This window comes from Condylostylus longicornis, unplaced genomic scaffold, assembly GCF_029603195.1.
Source record: "Condylostylus longicornis isolate FDR11 unplaced genomic scaffold, ASM2960319v2 ptg000003l, whole genome shotgun sequence".
NCBI classification, from domain to species: Eukaryota; Metazoa; Arthropoda; class Insecta; order Diptera; family Dolichopodidae; genus Condylostylus; species Condylostylus longicornis.
The window spans coordinates 1,902,509-1,927,630 of record NW_026577972.1 but is presented as its reverse complement, the minus strand read 5'-3'; the positions used below and the strand labels follow the sequence as shown (position 1 = coordinate 1,927,630).

Below are 25,122 nucleotides of genomic sequence, written 5' to 3'. Positions count from 1 at the left end.
TGATATTTAGTAAAAAAAATATTAAAACCTTCTAATTGTAAAAGCCTAATAATGTTAAAAGGTATCCGTGTTTTTAGTTAGTTCCATTTTGACATTTTATCATAAAGTATGAATATCTGATTTTTAAATTATGATAAAAAATTATTTATACTGAATTAATCTTGCGATTGTTGCATATTCTGATTAATGTAGCAATACATTATTACCGCGCTGTTCAAAAGTAGGCGTCGACTAAAAATGCAGCTCTAAACTCAACTTAACTGGTCTTTATCATGTATCTAAATGTAAATACTAGTTGTGCTTTCACAATAAATTTTGATTACTCAGAAATTGAAACATTTATAAGTAAATATAGCTTACAAGGATTTATCTTTTTGAAATGTGTAGAATTTCCAATAAATTTATTATAGATATCAAACCTAAAACCTTTCGACTTGGAAATTATATTTGTTTTTTTAATATTGTATGCTATTATATACAATATATATAATAGCATACAATATTATTAATGCAAATGTAAAATCAAAGACAATAGAAAAGAAAAATTATTGACCAATCGAGAAGTCATATATAAATTTTTTGCAAAAAATTTTAGTAAAGCATTATTTTTTGTGTGTTATTTTTTAATGAATTTTTCAAAATTAATTCAAATTCTATAATTAATTTTCTTTTGTAAATTAAATATAAATATTTATTTTTAACATATATATATCAAAACATATTGCCTTAGAACCTTAATTAATACGTTTAAGAGAATATTGGTAATCGTTTTTTGTCAAGTATAATCAGTTTAAATCTTTAATTGTACACCTAAAATTATTCCCTGCGTTATATATTTTAATATTTGGCTTTTACTATTAAACAAAATTTATTTTTAGATTTATGTCAATATAAATTTTGTTTAAACTATGTATTCTAATCAATCAAATTAGATCAGCTTAATCTACAATATTAAGTTAAGTAAAATCAACAAGATCAAATAAAATAAAATGTATGTTTAAACTTATTATTAAAAATTACATTCAATAAAACAATAATATGGATAAACTAATTATATTATCAATCATTAATATGCACGCTTGATTAATTTTTATAATAAAGCTCATTAAATAATTCTCATTACTTCCTTTTCTACTTTTTGTTTTATTTATATATTTATATATATACATGTTCCTATTGTATATATATTTATACATACAATAGGAATAAAAAATAATGATAAAAATAGATTTAATTTAAAAAATTCTAAATTATCTAATATTTTTTCTCGTTATGGTAATTCTTATTTATGATTTGTACGCCTAATTTTTTAATAATATACTGATATTTCATATCATATTATATTCAAATTAATAATATTATTAAAACTATAATCTATGTCAATTATTACTATAATATTATTATTAATAATATTATTTTTATTACTAATACTATTATTATTATTTTTATTTTTAATATTATTATTATTAAATTCAATATTTTTATTTAAATATTTCTTCTTTCTGCATTTAAAATTTTTAATTAAATTCAATATTGAAATTTGAAGGATTATATCAACTAAGTTATTATCATTAGTACTATAATCATAATTATTATTATTTGCATTATTATTATTAATATAATTATTTATATTATTATCAATATTACGAATAACATTTTTAATGATTTCAATATTGTTATATAAATCTTTACTTGACTTATTATTATTATTATTAATATTACCATTCTTATTATTTTTATTACTATAATTATGAATATTTTTCGTATTGTTGTTATCATTTATATTAAAATTCTGCTCAAATAATAAATTATCATATTCCATAATACCAAAATAATATAATTTTTTAATAATATTATTAAATTTAGTATTTCTTTTATAATTATGTACTTTTTTATTAAAATTTATTTCATGATTATTGTAATTAATATTACCATTATTACATATATTTAAAAAATTTATATAATTTGAATTTATGAAAACATAATATATTGAAAAATTATTACGGTATCTACTTGAACGTAACTCCTTGTCATTATTATAACGCTTTGATGGTATATCTTTTAATTTGGTTGATGGTTTATATTCAGAATCAGATGAAAATCTTTCTAAATCACTTTCATCACTTATAAATAAATTTATATCTTCAATATTGAAATCGTTATTATTAATAATACTGTTATTATGGCTGCTATTATTAATATTAATATTATTATTAATATTATTATTATTATTATTATTATTATTATTATTATTATTATTATTATTATTATTATTATTATTATTATTATTATTATTATTATTATTATTATTATTATTATGACTTTTTTTATCGCAATTATGATTATTATGATTTAAGAGTTTCGTTGATGATAAATTTATTGAACAAACTTTTTCTTGTGACTTTTGACATCTTTGATTAACGTTTTCATTATAAAAACAAATTTTTTCATCTTTTTCCTGCTCTTTTTTCTTTTTTTCATAATTATGATCCTGACGTAATTTTTTTTTATTTAAATTTTTATGATTAGATAAATTTTTAGGTGGTAACATTTTATTATTTATTTTTTGTTTTTTATCCATAAAAACTTTGCTTTTGATTTTTATTACTTCCTCTTCACTGTCATCAATATCATAGTTATTAACATTATTTGTTATCATATTTATACTGCTTTTATTACTTATATCAGTTGAATTATTTTTTTTGTGTCTAATACTTGTTTTATCATTTCTATCACATTCAACAATAGAAATTGGACGATTACTGTAATCATCATTACTATAATATGTTTTATCATGAAAATATACATGTTCATCATCATCATCAGCATGATCATTAACCTCATTATCAACATTATTAATACTAAATTCATTGGTTTGTACCGTTGTTGTTGATAACAACTGATCTTCCATATTGTCTTCATCAATTTCTTCAATTTTCAAAGATAAAATTTTACTATTACTACTACTGAAATCTTTTATGGAATTTTTGGCCGAAAAATTTTTTTTCAATCCATTTTTAGTATATTTCTTATAATTTGAGATACTGGATAATAGTAATTTACTAGATTTATTTTCTTTTTTTATATCATTTTTATTAAAACCTATTTTACCGATTATATTTTCATAATGTTTTTCATTCAAAAGATCATTTTTAGTAGAATAATTTTTCTTTGAAATAATTTCATTGTTGCTATGTAATAACATATTTGATGAGGATCCTGATGAGGATGATTGTTTATTAAACATAGCTGATGTTTGTGTCGATGGTGATGTTAGCGATGAAAATGATGATGATGATACTTTTTTGGTTTTGATGTAATTTGTTCTTACTTCTTGTTTTATTTTCGTATTTTTTAATTTAATTTTATATAGACGGGTTAATGATGATGTAGTTACATTTTTATATTTTTTCTTTATTAATTTAATCCTATTTCTATTTTTACGGTCAAGGTTAAAATATTTGAATTTGCTATCGTTAATATCATCATATTCATTATCATCATTATTCCCTAATATTGAGTTGTTGTGAAATACTTTATCAAAAGTCTTTTTTTTGCGTTGATTGGATTGTTGTTTTGGGACTTCTTCTTCTCCTCCATCATCATTATGTTCTTCTTCCTCCTCTTCTTCTTCTTCTTCTTCTTCTTCTTCTTCATCTTCGCCTTCGTCTTCATCTTCATCTTCACCTTCATCTCCATCTTCATCCTCATCTTCATCTCCATCTCCATCTTCATCATGATCTTGATTTTGATCTTCATCTTCATCTTCATCTTCGTCTTGATCTTCATCTTCATCTTCACCCTCTTCATCCTCTTCATCTTCTTCTTCCTCTTCTGTTTCAACATCTTCTTCATTTTCTTCATCTTCTTCCTCTTCTTCTCCTTCTATGTTTTGGTTTTTACTTTCAATTTTTGAAGTATGAATTTTTAATTTTTTATTTGATATTTTAACTAAGCCCTTTGGGATTGAACTTTTATTTAACTCAATTTTATTAGTCATAGCAATAGTATCGGCGTTAATACCATTATTTGTACCAGTAATAACATCAGCACAACTTGTTGTAGTAGGTATAGTTGTAGTAGATGCAGTTGTAATAGAAATAGTTGTAATATTAATATTAGTTGTAGTAGTGAGAGATAAACTTGATGGCAATACATTTTCAATATAATCAGAATTTCTTTTTAAATGTTTGTGATTAGTATCCTTAATATTAATTTTATTGTTATCACAAACATTTTTATGATTTGAATTACTATTATTAGAATTATATATGTTATCAGTTATATTATTATTATTATTATTACAATTATTATTAATGGATTTAACATTATTTGCTTTATTGGTACGAATAGTTTTTTTGAGTTTTGAATTTTTCAATTTATTAAATGCTGTTTTATTCTTATCATTAATTATATGATTGTCTTTTATTTTATATTTTAAAAACTCGATTGAATTTTTATTTGACTCTTTTATCATTGAATTTGAGGACGATGATGATGATGATGATGATAAGTACATGTCATCACTTAATTGTCTATTGATATAATGTAATTTTGATGTCATCTTCTCATTTAAAAATTTCAATACATTTTTCATATAATTATGATTATTTTTCTTTTTTCTGTTAATTATAATCGTTTTTTTATTGATATCTTTCGATGATGTTGTTGTTATTAAATTTGATTTTCTTTTTGTTTTAACTAATCTATTTTTGTTATTCTTATTCGCCTTATTATAATTATTTTTATAATTATTATTCTTGGTAATATTTTGTGTTTTATTTTTATTTTTAATAGCATTTAAATTTTTAAGGATGTTTCTATCAAACTGTTTTTTCCATTCAATATTATTCATTATTGTTGAATTATTATTAATATTTTGTGGTAAAATACCATTGGATTTTAAGTTAATTCTTTTCAAACTTGATAATTTTAAAGCTTTAACATTTTCTATATCATCATCAAATTTATAATTATTATATGATTGATCACTCATAACATCTTTATTTTGTTTACTGTAGTTCATATTATTATTATTATTATTAGGTTTTATATCAACAAATTTTTTGTAATACTGACATTTAAATTTTCTATATTTTTCCATAAAAATTTCGTTATCTAATTTATTAATCAAAACAATTGGATGTTGTATTAAATAATTATCAACAATAACACTAATTTTATTTTTTAATAATATATCATAATTAAGCGTATTTAAATTAATATGTATATTATTAATTAATGCGGATTTAACTAATGATTCCCTAGTAATATTATCAATATTATAAAAATTACGTTGATACTTTTCATTTAATTTTACTAATGGTAGTGATGATGATGTTACAGATGATGAAGATGATGATGATGATGAGGATGATGACAACGTTGAAGATGCCAAATCACTTAATATCAAATTCCTATTAATATTTTGTATATTATCATAACTGGCTGAACTTGTGCTAGAATCATAAATTAATGATAATTGTTGACTTTTTAAGCCTGTAATAACAAGCTTTTTTAATTTTTTGTTCAATTCATTTTTACATTTTATATCAGTCCCATTATCTTCATAAAATATATTGTTACTGTTATCATTAGTATTACTATTGCAAAAATTACCACCCAAATTATTAGGAATTCTATTTTCAATATTAATATCATTATTACCATCATTCTCATCTTTTTTTTCATAATTTATATTTTTCTTTTGCTTTTTCTTAAAATCAGTACCATATTCCTTAACTACAGACGCGGTAGATGAAGATGTGGGAATTAATTTTCTCTTTAACATACCCTTTGTTGTTGATAACGTACAGTCAAAACTTTCCATCAATTTATTTTTAGTATTATTATTTGAAACATTTTCTTTGTTGGTTGAACTCACTTTTGTTTCTTTTGAAACATTTTCTATATTTTCGTTACTACAGTCATCATTATTATTACTATTATTATTATCATTATTATTGTTACTATTATTATTATCATTTTTACTATTAACATTATTGTTATTATGACTATTATTATTATTACTGTCATCATTATGATTTTTATTATTACAATTACTATTGTCATTATTATTATTATTACTGTTATTACTATTATTATTATTATTGATAATATTATTATTACTGCTATTATCATTTTTATTATTATTATTATTGCCGTAAATTTTATTTTTATTGACGTTATTAATATTGCTACTATTTATTTCATCGATTTCCCTATAAATATTTATATTACCTTCTATACTATTATTACTGTTATCATTACTTATTTTAATATTATTATTTTTATTATTACTATTATTATCATTATCCCTAGTCTTGTTATTACTGTCCCTATCATCATTGATTAAAGCAATTTTATAATTGGATTTTTTGACATTAAAATCAATAATATTACAAATATCATTATTACTTTTATTATAACATCTACTATCTTTTGCATCAAATAACTTATTAATGCTAAATATAAGTTCTTTACCTGTACCTGTCCTGTTTTCAGGTGCAAGATTACGTCGTGAAGGACCTGGAGCTGTTGAAGAGAAATTAAATTAATTTTTTTTCTGATTTTTGTTTGATATAAAAAAGTCTTACTTGGTTTCATATTTTTTTCTCTAGTACGCATTGGGAACTCCTCCTAAAGGAATGGAAAAAAAGAAACAAAAAATTAGAAGCATTATGGCAAAAAAGTTTTTGTAATAAATGTTACATTAGATAAAGAGTAAAACAACTTTACCTATCCTATTTTCATTAGATCGACAAACTACGAATAGAGGTTTATACTGATTGCATTATCTATTACAAAGCTAAAATTTCGAAATATATGATAAACTAAGTTTCAAAAATTTAGTTGGAAACTTGTTTTCATAAAATTTGTAGGAAAATATAATGCTTGGGATAATTATTTGCAATAAAAATGAAGAGGATATTTGATTCACACGACTTTCGATTGCAGATTTATTTTTCTTCTTTAAAATTTTTGAATTTACTTTTGGAAATAGTTTTGTTTGAAACCACTAAAAACTACATATTTTTAGAATATTTTAAACCAATTTGCTATTATAAAATTATACTAAAGTATTTCTTGACTAAAAAATAAGCCGAAGACCCCTCTATATATGAAATGATAACATTGCCACCTACGACCTAAACTTACACAACTAAAAATATTGTATTTAGTTATTATAATTACACTGTTTATCTACTTACACTACTATTTTCTTGATCTCGATTTATTGATGAGGATGACGTAGGTTGATCATACGTTGGATTATATGTCATTTCATTCTGCTTTGACGTGTCTGATATTGATGGTAATCCAAATAGTTCACTCATATCAATTAATTCATCTACGTCCATACATTCATTTCTTCTAGCTGAAATTTCAGTTGTACTAATTGTAGATAATATTGGTTGGTGTTTTTCCGCATCATTTTCTAATAGTTCCATATTGTCATCAGTATTTCGATGGAATATATTTGTTTGATCAGTACTTATTAAATCATTATTAACACTTGTTTTTGGATTATCAGTATCATTTAATGTATGTAAAATAGTATCCATACATGTATTTTTATCATCTTGCGCATTTTGATAATCAACTTTTGCATAAACTTAAATTAAAAAATTCATAAATTATTTTAAAAACAAAATTACGAAATATGAAAAAAGCTAACCTTCTTGAACAAATGAATTTTGTTTATTTAAATTTTCCAATTCACTCGCATTGTTTTGATCAATTTCAAAATTCATTACGTTATTATTAGATAACAATTCTGACACAGTTTTCATATTCTCATTGCTGTTATTTGTTTTAATTCTATTAATTTCATTTAATACAGTAGGATTATCACATTCATTTGTAGTATTATTAATATTGTTATCAATTTGATTATTATCAATAGTAATATTGTCTTTATTTTTATTACTGTTTTTATTATATGTTGTAATTGTATAATTATTTTTTCGTGTACGTTTCGTATTATATTCAATATTCATGACATTGGCAGACGGAATATTATCAATATGTATATTATTATTACCATTATTATTATAATTATTTCCGTAATTATATTCTGAATATGTTGATGATGCATTATCATCAATATCTTCTCCGTCATCATTTTCATTATCCTCATCATCATTAGAATTAGTTTCGAAATCTTCGTAACCTTTTTCGATACCAGGAAATTCAAGTGACAATGGTAAATGTAAATAATCTCTTGAATCAACTTTAACATGAGTTAACTTATCATTTGCATCGGCCAAATTTCTTGCTGTAAACATATACTTAGCTTTTGGATCTAATAAAGTTTTCATAACACATTTTAAGTCGTTAACATTTAATGACCATGATAATAACTTTAAACGTGGTGACATCAACACATTGATAACGTCCCCAATTGTATCTTCTGGTAAATAGGCAAGTTCAATTGCTTCTAATATATAACCTTCTGGAATCAGTTCTGAATCAAAAAATAATGATAATTCCAATAATTCAGCTTTTGATATTGTTTGATATTCCATCGCATTGCCTGATATTGATTGCTTTGTCTCGGTTTGTGATATTGATGAATTTGTTTGATTTTCCAATGTCAATACTTTATTGTTGTTTGACGTTTCATTTTCTTCATTTGCATTATTAGTACTATTTATATTTTTTTTTAATAAATTTAAATTTTTAAATTTTTCGGATAAAATATCAAATATTTCATTATCGACAAGATTAGCGACTTCATAACATGGATTTAGTGAAAATAACGTTAATAAACATTCACGATATAAGTGTTTACTAATATCTTTTAAAAAATTTGCAAAAATTTTGTAATAAAACGCTAAATCTTCCTCGTGTTTTATTACTATATCAGCCGATATCGAATTTGAATATTTCATTTTTTCTACTTTGTTTATTTTGGTAGTCATGATACTAAAAACTTTTTCCCATAGTAGTGATTTCCAATCAGCCTTGTTCTGCAAAAAAAAAAAACGATTGATTTTTTTTTCATAATTATTTACTTACAACTCATTATTTAAAAAAATAGCATTTTGTAACAATTAATATAAACTTACCAATTTCCGCATCACGTCACAAGCCACAACAATGTGTTTTGACTGTGCCTTCTCAAAAACTTTTTCGAAAAATTTTCTTATTGCAACGGAATTATCATCACGGTGTTGTTCAATTAGAATTCCCCAAACTTTAGAAAACTTTTGAATCATGTTCTCATTAAACTCATCTATATTTTTTAATGTTACTTGCGCAACATAATATTTAGTAGAAATTTCCAATAGTTGCGTTCTTTTTTCTGACAATGATGTATTTAAAGAACTAAGAGTAGAATTTCTAATTATCATTTTATATAAATCATCATTATTTATATTGTTGATTTCTAATACTAATTTATTTCGGTTTAGTTCTACTAAACAGCAAAAATAAATGTCTGTCAATAAATGTTTCTGTTGTTTTGATGTTGTTTTTACTAATGTTTGATCAGGTATTAATTTTTTTAGCAACAATTTTAATTTATTACAAACTAGAAATACTGATACAATCAAATTTGATTCAAATAACGACTGTAATCGTAGTAAAATAATGTACATATTTTCTTTTTTCAAAAATTCTTCATCTAAAAAAGAAAAAAAATATATATATATATATCTGAAAATAATGATTTAAAATAAATAATTATGCACAAGTACTTGCTGTTTTAAAAAAAATCACAATTACGTAACTATAGATATAAGTTTATCAAAAATCAAAATATTTACTATTTTTTTTAATAATTTATTTTCGCTAAATAAAAAATAGCATGTACTTATTCAAAATGCTAATATATTTTTGAAAATTACCTTCTTTTGATAATTCCTCCTTATTTAAAATTTTAACAAAATCATCAGTATCACACCAAAGTTTTGTCGTGAGCAAATATTGTAGCGCTTCACGAATATGATTTAAGTTTATATCGCATAAAAATTTTAAGCATTTTTCAATTGATTGTCGAATCGGTTCAATCTTATCCTCTTTCTGTTTTACCCATTTTGTATCCACCATACAATGTACAACAAGGGTAAAAAACAGACTCAATTGGTCCTTTTTAATGATTTGAAATATTTCTTCTTCATTTTTAAACAATTTAAAACACTTTTGAATTTCGTCAATTTTTGACTTATACTTTATTTTAGAATTTAATACTTGCATACAACTCTAGATAAAAAAAATCAATTGTGTAAAGTATATAGTGTGCAATATAAACCATAATTAAAAGTCTAAAAAAAAATTAAATTAAAAAAATCAAAATATTTAAAATCATTCTTTTCAATAAATACTTTCTCTTTCAACAGATTAAAAATTTTCAAAAATTTTTTAGTTCGTAGGAGGCAATGTGTATATGGAAGTTTTGAGATTTTCATAAAATTTTTCTAAAATCATAATCGATGATTTCAGAATTGTTTGCTTGGTTATTACGATACGCCCTTAGCCCCAATTTCGCGAGGACTGACTGATGATCGTTTGTAATTAATGCAAATTCAAGAATTAAAAACATCTTAAATTAAGCTATCATCATCAGATCCGTCAATTTTTTAATTTCTTTTTTTTAAATATTAATAATTAACTAGTAGTTGCATTCTATTCATACTGTTGTTAATTAGATGTATAATACGATAATTTAAAATATAATCAAAATGCAAAATTATAAAAATACAGTTTTTAAAATAAAAATTTTAAAATTGAATTATCACTTACTTGGAATTGTTGCTGTTTTGAAGCTTGTGGTGTTTTTCGATTCATGTTGTGTTTTTATTAGTATTTATTAGTTTTTCTTAATTTTTCTTTAAAAGCTGCTTTCTTTTTTTGACGAATTGCTCTCACTAAAAAAGAATATATAAGTTTAAATATAGTTTTATAAATATAGTTTTATAAATTTTAAAAGCAAATAATATTCTTTATAAATGTTGTGTATAAGAACATAATACTTTAAAATTAATGTAATACGGTATTAATACACAATTCAGCTTATAAATTTTAGTTATTGAATTTTTTAGCAGTACAGTATTACTAAAATTGCAAAGCCATTATGCCATTTTATTATCTCTCTAATTCAATGAATAACAGTAGCACAAAGAACCAAATTCAAAGGTTAATTTCAATTCATAAAGAAAGAGATACTACGGGAAAGTGAAAGCAAGTTATTTGTTTCAAATAGAACTTTTAATGAAAATAAAATAAATTCAAAACAAAAATTTGATGGTAGTGCGTAAGTTACTTCGATCAAAACATAACGAAACGTTACTTTGTTTCTTTTCTTTTTAAATACAAACATTTCGTTCCGGTTCTTTTTTTTAGTTTCCTTTGGTTTTAAAACTCTATAAAAATATCTTAATTCGTGTACTAATTTGTTCATATTAATTATTGATTGCTACTATTAGATTAAACTAAATCAAAAGTATATGAGTGAATATTCTGAAAGTCGCTTCGCATCAGGATGAAACATTGAACCATCATACCAAGTTCCCGGCGGGTGGGCGTGCGAAATACCCGCAGTAGGAATGCTTGTGGTAAGAGTCCACTAAAATACAGTTCAAATCCAGAAGCGTCTGGTACGGATGTTCACTGAGGGACGGCAGAAATTAGGCGTGCCGCCTTGGACGAGGTATTTATTGCCAAAGGCTAGGAGAAGTAAACTCTGAAATAAAACTAAAACAAATGCAATGAACAAAACAAAAGATTTTCTAACCCAGGTGGTAATCCAGTAAATCTGGAAAATCAACACTCTTCGGAGGCTTGTCTCACAGATTCTGGGGGAGACCACTTATTGCATGTAGCTACTACTACCGACCCTTTTAAAAGAACACCTCGGATCATGCGAACACCACCATGTGGTAAACAAAAGAAAATATGTCCAAAGGCGACAAACAGAAAAATATTAACATGGGTGCATATAATGGAATAAAGGATCAGAAAACTGATAACTGCCACTTAAATATAAGAATAAGGAAAATAATAAGCTGAAATTGGAAACAAGCAATGTAAATGCAAAAAAAGAAATAAATACGGAAAAAGTTGCGACAAACAAAGTTTAATATTGCACAGACGAGGAAAATCTGGTTTGGGAAACCGATTGGATTCTCAAGAGAAAAAGCGAAGAGCAGATATGTCACCTGAAATAAGACCTGAGGACAAGGTGACCAAAATAGAAAAATCTGTGCAGATAAATGCACTACAAGAAAGATCAAACCCCCTCCTGTTATATTAAGCAATGTGGAGGAATATCCAAAAATAAAGAAGATGCTAAAAGAAGCCAAAATAAATTTTAGGGTCAACATGATGAATAACAATCAACTTAAAATCAATGTTGATAAAGAACAAGATTACAGAGGATTAACAAAAAAACTAAATGTATCTAAAGAAGAGTGGCGTACCTACGAAAATAAAATGACAAGACCCATCAAGGTGATGGCTAGAGGTTTGCATTCTTCGTGGCAACCTGAACATATTAAAAATTGGTCCTCATTTAATGATAAATTGTTGTAAGCAAAAAATCGATGCTCCAAAGTGTGCAAATTGCTCACTGGCACATCCTGCGACTTACAGGGGTTGTATAGTCTTCAAAGGAATTACAAAAAAGAAAAAATAACATTACAAAACAGAAACAAATAAAAATAAAGCCAAAAAATACTCCCAAAACTCCAAAATCTCAAAAAGAGCGACACTGAGTAAAAGAGTGCAGGGAATACAATATGCCCAAGTGGCGAGGGGTGAAACATATAACCATAACAAAGAACGAAGAGATCTACCACTAATATAATGCAAATGATGCAAAATAAGATAAGAACTATGAACGAAATCTCATTGAGATTGAGCCGATTAGCAGACAAGCATGATAATGATTATGTTTGTACGCCCAAAAGAATAAAAAATATTAGACGAAGATAAAATAAGGATTGCGACGTGGAACGCAAATAGCGTTTTTAATAAAAAAGTGTAAGGACCCAAAATATTGATATAATATTTAGTAACAGAGACGCATTCAAAACAGCAAACAGATATAAAAATAAATGGTTACATAGAATACAAAGCGGCGCATCCTAATAATGAATCAAAGGATAGTTGCGCTATTTTCATAAGGAACAATATAAAACATAACGAAATAAAATAAAGTATAAAGAGACGATAGTCAGATAGGTAGATTTGTTGCTGTACAAATAGAGTCTCATAAACAAAATTTCGATATTGGTGTACTTTACTGTCCTCCGCGACGTGTTATAAAGAGTAGTTCATTCAAAGATCTCCTGAATCTCATATTGATTGGAGTTCTAGATTGACCTCAACAAGAGGAGTTAAGAAAAGCTATTAAAGAGATTGGTTGTCACTACCAATAAACTGCTAGACCAACATATAATACAATTAATAGAATTAATAGCCAAGTAATAGAAATAAAATTCCAGATCTGCTAGACTTCTTTATTATTAAGAAAATCTCGCCAAATTTCATTAGTTTAGAAGATAGCTTTGATTTGGATTCGGATCACTTTATAGTTATATTTAATTTAACTGAGACAGTTACCAAGAAGCAAAATAAGCCCATGTTGATTAATAAATCCACTGACTGAACTAGTTTTAAAAAAGAGATAGAGAATAAAATAAACTTAAGAATTAAAGTACGAACCCAAGATGATTTGGGTTCTGAGGTGGAGAATTTTAATAAAATCATACAAAGCGCTGCCTGGAATAATACAAAACAATATGAGTATAAATCCGTGGGTGGTAAATGGCAAAACTCACGAGATCCGGTAGATAAAACTGCACTCAATCGACTCACTCAGAATCTAAAAAGAAAAATAAGAAAAATCCAAGATTCATTTGATAATTACATTAAAAATTTGTCAGTCAGGAAAGTAATTATTCCTTATGGAGGGCTACAAAAAATAATAAAAAGCCAATCTTACATATCCTCCCTATTAGGGGAACGGATGGCAAATGGGCAATAGAAAGTAAGGATAAAGGTGAAGTATTTGCAGATTTTCTTGAACAAATTTTTAAGATAAATGACATACACGCAAACATAAATACTCCCACCTCTCTTTTTACACGATCCACCAAAAGAAAAAAATATTTTTTTTACACGAATTATTTATAATAACACGATATTTAAAAAAATTTTTGTACACCCAGTTAAAAAAAAAATTTAACTGGGGAAATTTCCAGAATTTTTTTAGTCGCACTTTATATTTGTCTGTTTTTCAAAATTGCGTTATCATTAAGAATGTACACATAATTGTATTTAAAAGTGTGTTGAAGAAAAAAATATTTGTTTTTTATAAGTTTTAGTGCCAATATAATTTCTGTTTGGATTTACTTACAACAAAATTTAATATTAATATGTTTGAATTATATTTTGTTTTTTATTTATTTTATACTTTTTAATCATAATATGTTTGAACTGCATTTTGTTTTTGTTTTTAATATTAATATACATTAAATTTGTATATGTTTTTTTTCATTATATAGTTGTTGGTTTTTAATATTCTACTTTTTTTGCACTGTTTTTAGGTCAACCTAAAACTCTTTTTTTTATCTTACACGGGGTTTTAAAATTATGGCATGTCTTTTTTTACACGGTTTTCGTTGGAACGTATTTACCGTGTAAAAAAAGAGTTGGGTGTATTGCAATAGGAAATGAGAGAGCAGAAAACGTTATTGCTCCATTTGCACAAAGAGAAAATAGTGGAAGAAATAAAAAGTTTAAAGTCAAGGAAAGCGCTGGGTTATGATTTGATTACGTCTGAGAAGCAATTACCAAAAAGGGGTATAACAATGTTAACAAAGGGTATAATGATTTCTTTCAACTAGATATGTGAAAGAATGATACCAGAAGCTGGTTAGCCTTTAAATGAGACCAAGTGTTATAGATCAATTTTTCTGCTACCGATTTAGTCGAAACTTTTTGAAAAGTTATTACTGAAAAGAATGGGACCTATAATTGAGGAGAGGTCATTAATTCCGAACCACCGATTTGGGTTTAGAGCAGAACATTCAACTACTGATCAAATTCTTAGATCTAGAAATATTATTAAAAAAGCCCTAAAGGAAAAGCAAATTTGTGCAACAATTTCTGTAGACGTGGCACAGGCTTTTGACAAGGTTTGACACGAAGGATTGATATACAAGTTAGAAAAAATATTACCAAGGCAATATGTAGATATTCTCTCTCCTTATTTAACCGACAGATTATTTAGAGTCAAACAGGAAGGGGACTATTCCACACTTAGAGAAATAAGAACAGGTGTGCCTCAGGGCAGTATTTTGGGTCCAATACTATATGTACTCTTTACAAGAGAGGTGCGTCAAATAGAAAACACAATTGTGAAAACATATGCTGACGATACTGCAGTAGCACCAAATATTGACGACACCACAGGAAAGTTGCAGCAAAAATCATACCAAGAAAAAAAAAATCATACCAAGTTACTTTCAAGTTTAAGGTTTTTCAGGATCAAACATGTATGTAATGGCAAATTGCTTTCTATTTTCTCACTTTTTTCATTGCTTTAGGAAGTTCCAAATGTTTTGTCATTTTTCCTGATGTGTCATGACATTTATTACTAAATTTGCAAAGATTCTGTCGCATCAAGAATCGAAACACTACTGTATTTTACTAATAAAAAAAATCTAGTTAAGTGAAAGTGTTACAGAATACTGTAAAAGTGTCTGTTAAATACTTTTTTCCAATTTTTAGGACATTAATAAACTAAAAGTTAACACACCTAGAAAAATTTAAATTTGGCTCTTAGTAGAGTTACGCTTTGTGCTACCCGAATTCCCTGAAATGCTCGCCAATTAGTTTGGGTAACAACCAGAACTCAAGTATCAAATTTCAAGAAATTCTGTCAATTCGTTCCGTAGATATTGTGAAAAATGTAAAATCGGGCCCTTCAAAAAATGGAAATTCGAGCCCTGATCTTTCCACAAAAATTTATATATTCATTGTTTTAATACGAAGAATTTAAATATTAAATTTCAAGTAAATCGGTTTAATATTTTCTTCAAAATGGTCAAAAATGTAAAACAGGCCCGCTAAAAAGTGTAGCCCCGAGGCCTGATATATCTCAAAAGTTGATCAATCCGTTTCATGGTCGAAATAAACTTACATATAAAATTTCATCAAAATCGGTTCAGACGAACTTGAGTACATGCGTGCACACACAGACCGACAGACCGACAGGTTGCTAAAAATAGTTTATTTACACTTCCCTACCATGGAGAAGTGCATTCCCACCGAAAACTCGATATGCAAAATTTGTTGCCGTCACATAACCTACCTATTGTAAACACAATACGGTCGGTAAAAAATACTTTTTAAGATAATTAAAAAATAAAAAGTGCTTGCTGTAATAGGTCCCCGATTTTTTAAATTTGATCAGGAAAGACTTTTTTCTCTTCTCCTTGGCCAAAAATGCAACCAACACTCTTCAAAGCTCTCCAAAAGCTCCAGATGTTTGGATTTTTCTGCTTAATGAAATACTCTTTTGGTACACTATTTATTTTACTTGTTCTCTTAGACTCGCCTTGCTTCTCTGTCATAATTTTTTTGTCAGCTGCATATTTCCTCATGTTCAATATTAAAATTTAATTATTTATTTGTAAAGGAATGAAATGTCAAATATGCGTAACATGTAAATAACTATAACTTTTATCAAAATAAATTCAGTTAAAATGCAGTTAAAAGAATCGCCAGATTGTTTGAAATTTTGAAGCAATAAAGGGAAAACACCCATAAAAAATCCGCATAAGTGCACATTTACTTACTTTCAACTATAGAGAAAAAAAGAAGAAAATTCGTAGTTTAGATTTTATATTAACTGTTTAGCTGTTTTATATTATTGGTATCAAAACATTTTTTTTGTTTTCAACAAAAATATACTAGGAAAGTCTCAGAGCACCGAACAATAGTACATAATTACGGAGTAACTAAAATTTAAATCAAACTTGGAGTAAAACGAAAAAAGGTACAGTTCACCATGTCAACTCTTTGATACCTATACCCCAGATGGCAAATCCTCGGCATGCGAGTTACATCCTTAACCAACCATGAGATAAAAGAAATAATAAATATCATTGAAGAAAGTAGGTAAACAATGACAACGGACATAAAAGAACAAAGAAAGACATGTTTTTACAATTATTACACTTATCAGGTAAATAGTAGATGTTAATGTACAAAAACATGTCTTGACAAGTAAATAATAAAATGAAAGATAATAATTATATTTGTTAACAAACATTAAATAGTTTAAAAGACGAGACAAAGAAATTACTTTCTTTGTCCTAATAATTAAATATAGATTAAGAATACCTTAAAGTATAAATACATGTAATAATAATTTGAATTTTTAGTCTAAGTTTAAATGTAAAACAAATCGTTTGTAATCCGTTCCGACCGCCAATAAATAAAATTATTATTAGAATACAAAAATTGTTTTTTTTTCTTGTTAATAAAATAAAAGTACATAATTGGCCCAGTCGGTAGGATACCCTCCGGTACGGTTTTAATATAGGGTATTCAGTGATACGAATCTATTTTTTTTTTAAAAGTGTTTAAATAAATAAAAAACTCTAAAAGCCAACATTAAAAACACTAATAATAAATATAAATCAGTGAAAAAATAAAATTAAAAAACACCAATAGCAAAAGCTAAGTGTAAAAATTTTTTTAATTTCACTAAAATATTTAATGTCAAAAAAACACAATCTGTTCGACATAAAAACAACAGCAATGGAAATTGACGCAACTGCATCAGATACCCAAAATCTAAAACAAATGATTTTGGGACTGCAAGAACAACACAAACATCAAATATTGGAAATGCAGAGACAACTACAAGAAAAAAAATCAACAAATTCAACAACAGAATCAAACACAGGAACAATTACAACAACGATTGGCAACAGTAACAGTACCTCAAAATGTACAACAACAAGACTCAACACTCGGTTTAACGCCTGAACAATGTATAAATCATTTTAGGCATTTAAAACCTTTTAATGGTCAAGGAGAATATAAACTACAGAAATTTATTAGGGCTACGGAAAACGCTATAAATCTATGCAACAAAAATTTACAACTGGAACAATACTGTAAGGAAATTATTATAAATGAAAAAGTGCAAGGTGAAGCAAAACGCTGTATACAACGCCTGGGATCGCAGCTAACATGGGACAATGTAAAAGCAGAACTGAAACAACACTTTAGATCACGAGCAGATTATGCAGAATTGATCAACAGATGCAGAAGTTTAAGAGTAAGTACTTTAAGAGAATTATTTAATAGTGTAAGAGAAACAAATTATTCGTTAAATGAGTTATATGATTTTGATGATAATAAGCCCATAATTTACCATCCCGAAAACAATGATAAATATTTAGTTGGAATAGTACTCGAGAAAATAGATAGTTCGGTGTCATATAGACAAAAATAAAACGTTCATCGAAATTTATAATAAACTCGCGGAAGATAAACTTTTGGATGATGAAAGGGCAATATCAGAATCATATAAAAAATTTAATAGAGATAAAAATCAGTCTAATAACTTTTACAAAAGAATGCCAAGCAATAGAAATAATGATCATGTTAGGGTAAATTATAATAATACTAAACAAAACGAAAATTACAACAGACATAACTATACTAAACAAAACTATCCTAGAGGAAACACTTCAGGACAATTTAGAAATAGTTTTAATAATTCTCCACCACATCAAAGTAATTCAGGTCAATTTGAAAATAATTTTTATTTTGGTCAAAATAGAAATCAATTCAAAAAACAACATAATAATTCAGGTAGATTTAGGCATAATAATACAATTCCTGAAATTAGTAGAGGTAAACCTATGGAGGTAGAAAATCTTTAATTACAAGAGGTAAATTTTACAAGAGAGCCTCAAGATCAAAGTTAAAGTAGAATTAACAATAAATAATACGAAATTAAAGTGCTTGATTGATATCGGTTCCGACACCAGTATTATCAACCCAAATATAATTAGGGATATTCCTGAGAAAAAATTAGAAAATCCCATATTTTTCACTACCATAAATAGCGTTAGTAAAATAACAAATAAATTAATTACACCTTTCCCTACCGAATTTAAATCAAGCGGAACAATATCATGGAAAGTAGTTAGTCTGGGAGGTAGAAAGTATGATGCTATTATAGGGCAAAACTTTCTTATACCTTTTAGGGCAAAAATTGATTTAGAAAATCGAAATGTTAAAATATTTAATGAAATTGAGATACCATTTATTGAATTAGATTATCCCATAAAATTTAATGAAATCTGTGCTTTAGAACCTATTGAAGGAGGAATTTTAAACAAATTAAATTTAACACATTTGAACGATGAGGAAAAGAAACTAATAAAAAGGTTATTATATAATTATCAGGATTTATTTTTTGTGGAAGGTGAAAATTTGACCTTCACTCACGAAATTAAACAGGAAATTTAAACAACGGTAGAAAACCCAATTTATTCTAAAATATATAGATATCCACAAGTACATGAAAAAGAAATAAATAAACAAATTCAGGATATGCTACAACAAGGCATAATAAGAGAAAGTAATTCTCCGTATAATTTGCCTCTTTGGATAGTCCCAAAGAAAATTGATAATTCTGGTGAACAAAAATGGCGAATTGTTATAGATTATAGGAAACTCGATGAAGTAACAATTAATGATAAATTCCCTATACCAAATATTGATAGTATCTTAGATAAGTTAAGGAGATCACAATACTTTACGACGTTAGATCTTGCGAAGGGATTCCACCAAATTATGGTGAACGATAAAGACAGAAAGAAAACTGTTTTTTCGACCCCTTTGGGTCATTTCGAATATGTAAGAATGAACTCTATATTGAGAGATTACATTAATAAAATTTGTGTCATGTAATTAGACGACATTCTTATTTTTATCACTTCTCTGGAAGAGCATTTAACAAATTTAAAGAAAATATTCGATTGCCTCCGACAAGCAGGCCTGAAAATACAGATTGGTAAATGTTATTTTTTTTATGAAAGAAACAGAATATTTAGGGCACATTTTAACACCAATGGGAGTTAAGCCCAACCCAAAGAAAATCGAAGTGATTCAAGATCTTAAATTACCTACGACTGCGAAACAAATGAAATCTTTTCTAGATATGACAGGGTATTATAGAAAATTTGTAAAAGATTATGCAAAAATTGCACGTGGAATGACTAAATACTTAAAGAAAAAAGCAAAAATTAATATTAATGATCCTGAATATATCTATGCTTTCGAAAAATTAAAGGAGCTTGTAACTGAGCACCCTATTCTTAAATATTATAATTTTGAAAAAAAATTTAAATTGGTCATCCAATTTCCTTTGCGTCCAGAACTCTTAACGTTCACGAAAGAAATTATTCTACGAAAGAAATTATTCTATAAAGTGGTTGCAAACTAAACATATGTGTAAGGACATTAACCCTCGATTACAGCGATGGTTACTCTCCTTAGGTGACTATAATTTTAATGTAGAGTACATTAAGGGTAAAAACAATAAAATAGCAGATTTTTTAAGTAGAATTAATACAGAAACCCAAGAAATTAATTTAATTGATCCAAATATTGAAATTAACCTTAATGAGGTTAGTGAAACCGAAGTTGAAATGCAAACTGTACATTCTCAAGAAGAAGGATCAAATGACTATATACCAATTGTAGACACAATAGTTAATCGATTTAAATACCAAATTATACTATGCGAAGAAAAAAATAAAAGATACGAAACTATATTTAAGAAACATAGGTTATATATAGATAAGCAAGATTTAAATAATGACAATTTAACAGATATTTTAAAAACACACATAAATGGCAAAACAGGAATATTTTTATTTTTAAACGATTCACAATATAATATGTTACAAGAAAAAATAGTTCAGGTATTTGGTAGAAATATTAGGTTTTTCAAATGTACTTATTTTGCTGAAGATATTGTAAATGAAGAAAGATTGAATAGACAAATAGCTCTTTTTCATAAAAACAAATCAGGTCATTCTGGAATAATCGCTACATATGAGGATATAAAAACAAAAATCTTTCACCCAAAATTAAAGTAACACATTCACAAAATATTTAATAATTGTGATATTTGTAACAAATCTAAATATAATAGAAAACCTATAAAGGCAAAATTTCAACTAAAAGAAACCTAGAAATTTAAACGAAATAGTTCATGTTGATATTTATGTTAATAGCAAGAATTCATTTATTAATTTTATAGATAAATTATCTAAACATGTTGTAAGTTTTTATCTTGAAAACAAAAATCATATAAGACATTAATAGAGAAATTTAAACTTTTTAGTACCATCAAAGGGAAACCCAATAAATTTATTTTTGACAACGAATTTAGAAATGAAGTTAAGCAATATCTGAGTAGTCAGGAAATAGATTTTCATTCCACGAAACCAAATAGTCACACTGGAAATTCTGTTATAGAGAGATTTCACAATACACTCACGGAAAAAATTAGAATTCTTAATTTAGAAAATAAAATAAATATTCGCGACCAAATATTAGAAGCGGTAAAACTATACAACAATATTTTCCACTCTACAATCAAAACGACGCCACAAAAAGCACAAAATAAAGAAATACCACTTCAGGAGATAATAGATAATATTAATCAGTCAAAAATAAAGGGTATTAGAAAAACAAAATCAAAATAGGGAAGAATATACTGAAAAACGAAAAGTAGGTTATGTCAAAAATTATAAATCCATCAGTCATAAAGATGAACTAAAATTTAGGAAACTAGAGCTAGATAATGTTCACGTAGAAAATATTAAAAGACCACTTAAATTTTCAGATAATAGTGAAGTTAGTGATGTTGATATGCTTACTATCTTACCTTCCAAAAACTCAACAGACCATGGCAATAACCAAAATTGACAGTCAAACAGGTTATACAATAATAAAATTGGACGAAATCTAAATACCAAATTATTTTGAGACAATACTACATTTTAAAGACCTAAACGAAATAATTAAAATCATAGATCAACTAGACGAAACATTAAGCATACTTACACATGATTACAATCATAGAGAACTCATTTTAAGTGAGGTAGACAATTTAAAAAATAAAATACATACAATATTACCTTACAAACAAAAAAGGGGATTAATAAATTTAGGAAGTACAGCTATGAGGTGGATCTTTGGCACCATGGGCGATGAAGACCGGCAAAATATTGAAAATCATATATTAACTTTAGAAAATAATAATCATGAATTAATAAAAAATTTAAATCAACAAATAAAAATAAATAATAATTTTAATGCATCATTATTACTAATGCAAGAGGCAATTAGAAATGATAGAAAACAAATGAATCTTTTGTACAAGTTAGAAGCCAGAACTTTTTCATTTAATCTCATCAATGAGCAATTGTTTAAATTAAGTATCATTACAGAAAAAGTTCAGCAGATTCAAGACAATATTGCTTCTGCTAGATTAAATTTATTACACCCAAGTATATTGTCAAAAGAAGAAATAATAAATTATAAGATAGATTTTGAAAAATTAAATTTAATACGATTAGGACTACCTAAATATAAAGATGGAATAATTATTTTTGCAATTAAGATTGACTATGTAACATTAAATAAAAAATTAATTATTCCAATACATAAAGAAAATAATGCAATAGTAGAACAAGATTTAGAATATACACTCGAATTAAATAATACTTATATAATTTTGATTCAGATAAAACATTTAAAAAATTAAAAATATCAAGAAATTGTGTTATTGCAAACAATTGTAAATTAATAAAAAAATTTTGAAAGTAAAATATTAAATATTGACGACAACTCAATAATTATGCATTAAATCTTAAAATGAATAGCTCTTGTGATGAAAGACATTTCACGCTAAGTGGAAATTATTTTATTAATTTTTTTAACTGTAATGTTAATATTGATAACAGTATATTTTCTAACAAAGAACATCGTTATACAGAAAAATTTATAATTCCAAATTTAAATGAAACAAAATCTCAAATTAGATTAAGTTTTGAAGAAATTGCATTAAAAACAGAAGAAAATATTCAAGAAATAAATGAATTAAAATACTATAAACATATAAATTATTTTGGTATAACAGGTATTTCACTGGTAATGCTTACTTTTTTCATATTCTTAATCTGTAAAATAAAAAATATTGCGAAAACCCAGGAGAGTTTTCAAACTGGGATGGGAGGAGTTACATCCTTAACCAACCATGAGATAAAAGAAATAATAAATATCATTGAAGAAAGTAGGTAAACAATGACAACGGACATAAAAGAACAAAGAAAGACATGTTTTTACAATTATTACACTTATCAGGTAAATAGTAGATGTTAATGTACAAAAACATGTCTTGACAAGTAAATAATAAAATGAAAGATAATAATTATATCTGTTAACAAACATTAAATAGTTTAAAAGACGAGACAAAGAAAATACTTTCTTTGTCCTAATAATTAAATATAGATTAAGAATACCTTAAAGTATAAATACATGTAATAATAATTTGAATTTTTAGTCTAAGTTTAAATGTAAAACAAATCGTTTGTAATCCGTTCCGACCGCCAATAAATAAAATTATTGTTAGAATAAAAAATTGTTTTTTTTCTCTTGTTAATAAAATAAAAGTACATAATTTGCGCGCCAGACTTAGCACGTTTCGAATTTTCTATGGCACGTGTGGAATTGAACATTTTCATATTTTTATTCTATTTATTCAAAAAAATTTAGAGAAAAAGATTTAAAACAAAATTTTTTTATTTATAAATTTTTAGAAAGAATTATTTTAGTTTGTTTATCACTTGCATTTGTTTTAATAAAAGCCTAAATTTTTTACAATAAAGCAAGTGTGGGTGTTAATACAGTTTATTTCAAGGTTCGTACAAAATTCAATTATATTTTTTCTTTTCTTTTTATATCCTGAAGGGTAAATTCACTTTGGTATGGAGTTTGTAACGTAAAATTCTACTTCGATTTAGATATGTCCGTCCGTCCGATTGTCCGAGCGCACGACAACTCAAAAGCGAATAATGCAATCGATACCAAACTTTCGCAAGTTGTTGTTACAACTCAATATTTCAAAAAATAATAGAGAATATTTATATCAAATTTTGTAAAGGTGTGACGAATTACGTTCTACATATTATATTCTGAAAATTTTAATGGAACGGGTGCACTGTTTTGGGTAGCTGTCATATAACTCCAAAAGTTAATTTTAACTTTTTGGAAAAATATTAAAGCTAGATTCGTGAAACTCGCAGTTGATGCACATTTTTAATTAATTTCCGAAAAAAAAAAAAAAATTGACACCCGCAAATTCTTTAACGTCAAAATTTTGTTTTCAGTCTGCAAACTTTTTACCCGTAATTGACTTTGAATTTTGATCATCCGTAAACGTCAAAACAAAAAAAAAATTTTTTTTAGATTTAAAATAATTTTATTTAGATTTAAAATATTTTTTATATTATTTTTAACGTAATGATAGTCACTCAATACATCAAATTTATTTACTGAATTACTACGTCAGACTGTCTGCATGTAAAAAAAAAAATCTACGATTTTGACGCTTAATTGACTTTTTTTAAACGTTTAAGAATTTAAACTTTGACTGACTAAACACGCAGTAGAGTATCCGTAAACTCAGACTACTCAGATTTTGTAAAATTTGACGTTTAAGAATTTACCATACTTCTATACATACGTATGTAAGTACATATGCAAGTTTGTATATTATAAAGCTAATAATAATTATCACATACACTCATACAATCCCAATAACTTTTATTAAAAATTATTGATATATTAAAATTTTAGCAATGTAGTTTCAATAGTTTCCATAATACACGACCAAATAACTTGCATAGCAGCTAACACAACTCAAGAAATTTCAACTAGTTTTATAAGAATTCTAATAAAAATTCTAAATTTCAACAAGTTCTAAAGTCTATACCAAATAAATTTTGAAGTGATGTCGTAGTTGTCATAAGCGCTCATGATATCTCAACAGCTTTCATCGAAAATAATGAA

At 25.9% G+C, this 25,122-nt stretch overlaps 1 protein-coding gene across 1 annotated transcript in view; it reads right to left on the bottom strand.

Moving 5' to 3' along the window:
• LOC129607253 (protein PF3D7_1417600-like) overlaps positions 1-25,122 on the bottom strand; it is a 33,718-nt gene that overhangs the window by 303 nt on the left and 8,293 nt on the right. Inside the window, exons 3-9 of the mRNA XM_055518117.1 lie at positions 10,747-10,871; positions 9,852-10,206; positions 9,072-9,628; positions 7,679-8,972; positions 7,212-7,615; positions 6,597-6,639; positions 1,756-6,534 (exon numbers count right to left, since the gene is read on the bottom strand). Coding sequence (XP_055374092.1) covers positions 1,756-6,534; positions 6,597-6,639; positions 7,212-7,615; positions 7,679-8,972; positions 9,072-9,628; positions 9,852-10,206; positions 10,747-10,791 — 7,477 coding nt within the window. The 5' untranslated portion in view covers positions 10,792-10,871. The remainder of the gene's footprint in view (positions 1-1,755; positions 6,535-6,596; positions 6,640-7,211; positions 7,616-7,678; positions 8,973-9,071; positions 9,629-9,851; positions 10,207-10,746; positions 10,872-25,122) is intronic.